The sequence below is a fragment of the Apium graveolens genome, chromosome 6, assembly GCF_009905375.1.
Source record: "Apium graveolens cultivar Ventura chromosome 6, ASM990537v1, whole genome shotgun sequence".
Lineage (NCBI taxonomy): Eukaryota > Viridiplantae > Streptophyta > Magnoliopsida > Apiales > Apiaceae > Apium > Apium graveolens.
The window spans coordinates 66,058,202-66,062,984 of record NC_133652.1 but is presented as its reverse complement, the minus strand read 5'-3'; the positions used below and the strand labels follow the sequence as shown (position 1 = coordinate 66,062,984).

The 4,783-nt window shown below is 34.2% G+C and overlaps 1 protein-coding gene across 2 annotated transcripts in view; it reads right to left on the bottom strand.

Annotated features, from left to right (window-relative positions):
- Positions 1-572: 572 nt before the first annotated feature.
- Positions 573-4,783, bottom strand: part of LOC141664369 (casein kinase 1-like protein 2) — a 7,129-nt gene continuing 2,918 nt past the window's right edge. The window contains exons 7-15 of one of the 2 annotated variants that reach the window (XR_012551996.1): positions 3,553-3,614; positions 3,362-3,425; positions 3,191-3,275; positions 2,970-3,096; positions 2,806-2,888; positions 2,658-2,721; positions 2,165-2,283; positions 1,260-1,612; positions 573-1,111 (exon numbers count right to left, since the gene is read on the bottom strand). Coding sequence is in view for 1 of the 2 variants with exons in the window: in XM_074470307.1 (XP_074326408.1) it covers positions 1,319-1,612; positions 2,165-2,283; positions 2,658-2,721; positions 2,806-2,888; positions 2,970-3,096; positions 3,191-3,275; positions 3,362-3,425; positions 3,553-3,614 (898 nt within the window). In the remaining variant the exon portion in view is untranslated. Of the gene's footprint in view, positions 1,613-2,164; positions 2,284-2,657; positions 2,722-2,805; positions 2,889-2,969; positions 3,097-3,190; positions 3,276-3,361; positions 3,426-3,552; positions 3,615-4,783 lie in introns of both variants that reach the window. The other variant, XM_074470307.1, reaches the window with a different exon arrangement.

Sequence of the window (4,783 nt, the reverse complement as noted above, 5' to 3'; positions counted from 1 at the left end):
TACTAGATCCCTCCTTGCTGAAATTATTATGTGAAAATTATTATTTTAGCGAAGTTATTGTTTAAATTTAACTGTAATTATAACCGTAATCAACCAAAAATAACTGTAACAAAACCAACCAAAAATGCAAGGAATTGTAACATTTTTCTCTAAAATAGGAAAAACACAACTCTTTTATTAAAAAAACTTGAAGAAAAGAAAGAGTTAATTTCTTATGATCTGTAAAATTGCATTTTTTTAGAAATAGGAGTATGTTAATTTTTCTACAAAAACAAAAGATCAGTTGCGGTGGAAATCTGATTGCTAATCAATTACGGGCATACGTCAGTCATATGAATACAAATACAAACATAAACTTTGACCAACTCATTAACGGGTTATATAAAATCGATTCTTTATGGTAAATGCACACATTAAGCACTAAATTTCATAATTTTAACCTAAATTGATTAACTTCTACTTCTGGTGAACCACCCCGCATACACAAAATCTTCATCAATCAAAATGAGCCTGTTTAGCATGTCACGGGCACATACTATATAAAACCATATAAAATAACGAGACAACTGCCATGACAGATAATTCACCGAAACTGCCTTAATAACAAACAAGAGTTGCACAATCTTTATAAAAGGGAAACTATCAAAAGCATTTTGCAGTTGTAAAGCTAAAATAAACAACTTTATTACACACGGAGACTCTGGTACGAATAATTCAAGCTTCTTAACAAAGAAAATCAATAACAATGTTTCAGCCACCATATTACCGGTGCAAGGCTGGTACGAAAAATCCTTGAAATTTGAGAGGGGTGAAGGGGACTAATAAATGGCAACACAGCTTTAAAGGATTGGCAAAGGCTAACATCACAAGTACTACTGCTCAAGGGTTAAAAACCAAATGAAATTTTAGTAATTTGCCAAAGAAAAATCAATACAATGGCTATGATTGAGATATTACAGGGATATAACTTAGGCCACCCTGAGTTGTAGGGACGAGAATAAAAAGCTTGGGGAGGGGGGAAGGCACAAAAGAAGTGAGACTCCATTGACACAGCTCATCACATTTCAACAAGACTAATTTGGATGGATGTAATTGACCCGGTTAACCTCACCTGCAAAGGTTAACTGGGATAATCTTTAGCTGGAAATGCAAGTCTGTAACACGGTATCTTGTGCTCATTAATATCCAATTTATACTATGCAGACCAGATAGAATTTCTAAAGAAATATGCAGAAGCAGCATATGTTGGCAATGTGTACCCTTTCGTAATTTACAGAGCAACGGAGTGACAGCAACCGAGCGAGCAAGTAATCAGTATTTAATGGTGCAACCTCTCATCATTGATATGCAGACCTTCAATACCTTTGAGATTAGACTCAAGGTTCTTTGTGTTGGAATTTCTACCGGAAGTACTGTGTTTTTGATCTGATGACAAAACTGGCGAACTTCTTTGTGCGGCACTAGAATTCTTGTGAACCGTTCCTGGGCTTGCATCAGTTGCACGAGCGCGTACAGAGTCAAAATCAGTCCCAGAGATCCCTGGTTCACGACTGCTAGAGACACCAGGTCGCCTTGATGATCCACTTGTTCGCATAACATTAGAATTGGGTAACTGCAAAACCACACAAGAGTAATCAACTAACAGACAAAACATTCACTTAACCGCATAATGTTAGAATTGGATAACTTTATCTTGTAGCTATATTAAAGTATCCAGACTAAATTCCTGTATATTTGAATATGGAAGCCAGGATTGCAAATTTTCAAAGTTGGTCATACATTGGCACATTACCAACAGAAATCCGAAAAAAACGAGAGAAGATTGAAAGAAGTCCACTTCATTTCAGTGTGAAAAAGTAGCTGGGTGTTGAGTCTCCATCAACAAAAGCAAAACAGAGAAATGTTTTGTGATCATATGATTCCAAAAGCGTTCATGAAAATGTGAGTCACGCAGAGTTTAATTCAAACTTATTATGACCTAATTACAACGCAGCTAACATACTTCAACAATACCCCACATTCAGTATCTGCACACCAACTGAACACTAATCTAACCAGTCTCACACTCTTTGGCCTTAAATGCAAACGCCAAAAATAAATCCATTTTGTTTTATCTTTTCATTTCATTTCGGCTTTTGTTTTTAATAGAGCAATCACAACTTACTTCATCCGCAGCAGGATTTTTTTGTTTGGATAAGCTTCCAGAAATAAAAGGCAGACCGCTACTTCTACTACGAGACGGATTTGCTGAAGACCAACCAGTGAGCCTACCTTCATCACCACCTGCTTGATTATAACATCATAAACCGTTAATCTTCTAGAAAATTTACATCTAGTGAAGGACCATTGTTGCATCTAGAACTCAAAAAATAAAAATAAATAACATTCACAATATGAAAGCCGAGTTAAACACCATACTATGTGAAAAGACTATTACCACATCAAACCCTTAAAAAGAACATCGCAGTGGTTATTTGGGCTTAACTAAGAGCTTAAGTTCAATCACTTCCCAGCCCCTTCAATACTAGCTAACTAAAAATAAAAATGCTGCTATTTAAAAATAATGAATCTGTTTATATACAGAGAGATTAGAGAAGAAGACCACAATCGATTGAGTATTATAATAGCTTGTACTGGAATAGCTAAACAAATCCAACCTGATTGTCTATTAACATTGGCAGCAGCTGGAGGCATCCCCGAACTTGTACCAACAGCAGCTCCCTGTTTGCAAGAGAATTATATTAACTAAGCATAATTGTAGTTACTAAACCAAGATAGAGAATCTCCCAAAAGGGCAAGGCTTACAAGAGCACGAGATGGAGGATTTGCAAGTTGTGATTGCTGGTATTTCAGAATAGTCCAGTCAAATACATAATCAAACTGAAAGCCTGATGTAAAAAGTCCTAGTTAGTATTAAAAACAAGATACCATATAGAATGTAACTAATATGGAATTTGGAAAGCACAAACCTTCACGAATAAAAAGGTCACGGAATATTCTCTTAAGATAAGCATAATCCGGTTTATCATCAAAGCGTAGTGAACGGCAATAATGGAAGTATGATGCAAATTCTGTGGGATATCCTCGACATAAAGCCTAAGTTCAAACAGTTCCCTCTCTAGTCAGTTTCAAGTTGAGCCTATTCACTTGAATCAACAAGCTCTCAATAAATATATAATACATATAATACCTCTATAGAAGTTGAAACCTTTTTCTCACTAATCTTTTCGTACTTTTGTTTCTTGTTTCCTGCCTTCAGTCCCTGCCAAGGGAGGCTACAGAACACAGAAAAACATATGCTTAACAGAAAGATAAGTATTGCTGCAGTTACAGGTGCAATCAACAAAAAGAACATAGCTACCTTCCTCTTAGAAAATACATGAGAACATATCCAAGTGATTCTAAATCATCTCTCCTGCTTTGTTCTAATTTAAAACAAAACAAAACCATGAACCTCGGTTCAGCCAATGCAGAGTATTATCACTATTCAAGAAATTATCAGTCATAAATTAAAGTTCTATAAGAAAAAAGATAAGAATGCAGCAAGAATACCTATGCCAAGGTGTGTATTCATGCTGGCGTATCTTGCTGTCCCTGTCAAATTTTTATTTTCTCTGCATTTGATACAAAATCATGTTACAGATAGAAAAACATCAAGACACAATTAAAAAATAGCATAACAAAAAGTCTTTGGCAACTCAAACAAATCCATGAATCAAGCAAAGCTTATATCTCATATCAAGATGAATGTGAAATTCTTCAAAAAGTAAAAACTATTTTAGAAACTAAAGTCCTAACATCGACATGGCATTTAATAGAAACTAACAGAACTGCTTCAATAATCCTACAACTAGGATAACCATAAATATGGAGCTCATAGATTACAAGTGTACATATTTGGTATAAGAGCATAACAAGTATCACATACAGTGAAGTAATATATAGCATTGCTGCATTCTTAAATAAATACTCAGCCCCCCCCCCCAACATATTAAATAACATTATGTAAACTAAACCAAACACTTGGATTAACCCAAGAGATGCAGAAATAAAAATAGAAAATTATTAAGAGTAAGAGGGATATAAGTCCTACCACCAAATGAAATGACAGTAGACTACTAAATTAGATGCTAAAAAAATGTTAGTTCTACCATTATTAGATCCTCTAGATATTAAAAACTTTGAGAAACCCCTAGAAACTACAATAAATAACATAACATTTATCTATTATAAGAGAGAATTCTACCCTAACTACAAATATTAACATAATTTTGAATCATTATTAAGATACTAGATGAATGGTTAAATTTTTGGAATGTATAGTAAATAACATAACATCTATATAGTGACATTAATTATCGGAAAAAATACACGTGTTCTAATAAGCAAACAACTAGGTAAGTACGAGATTAAATATATCTATATAATATCCGTACGTTGGTTGCACAAGATATAAACTAGTAATAAAAATTTGACAAACGTAATTCACCTCTAAATGCTAAAGCTTTACAATAATGTTAATATTCAGACTTTGTAGTACAAATTGATTTAGTCAGAAGAAATTTAAAATTGCAAGGTTGCATTGTATCCCGGTCAACATTGAAGCAGATTAGGCGCTGAAAGTAGCTACATTGTTCACCGCAACTAATGTCCCACATTAGTGGTTCAGGCACTGATATACCAAATAAAAATTTAATAAAGCAATAGTGGATAATAGTTCCATCGTATCATTCATCCAGATACTCTTATGCTAGGTGATTCACAAGTGACATACAGCATTTTA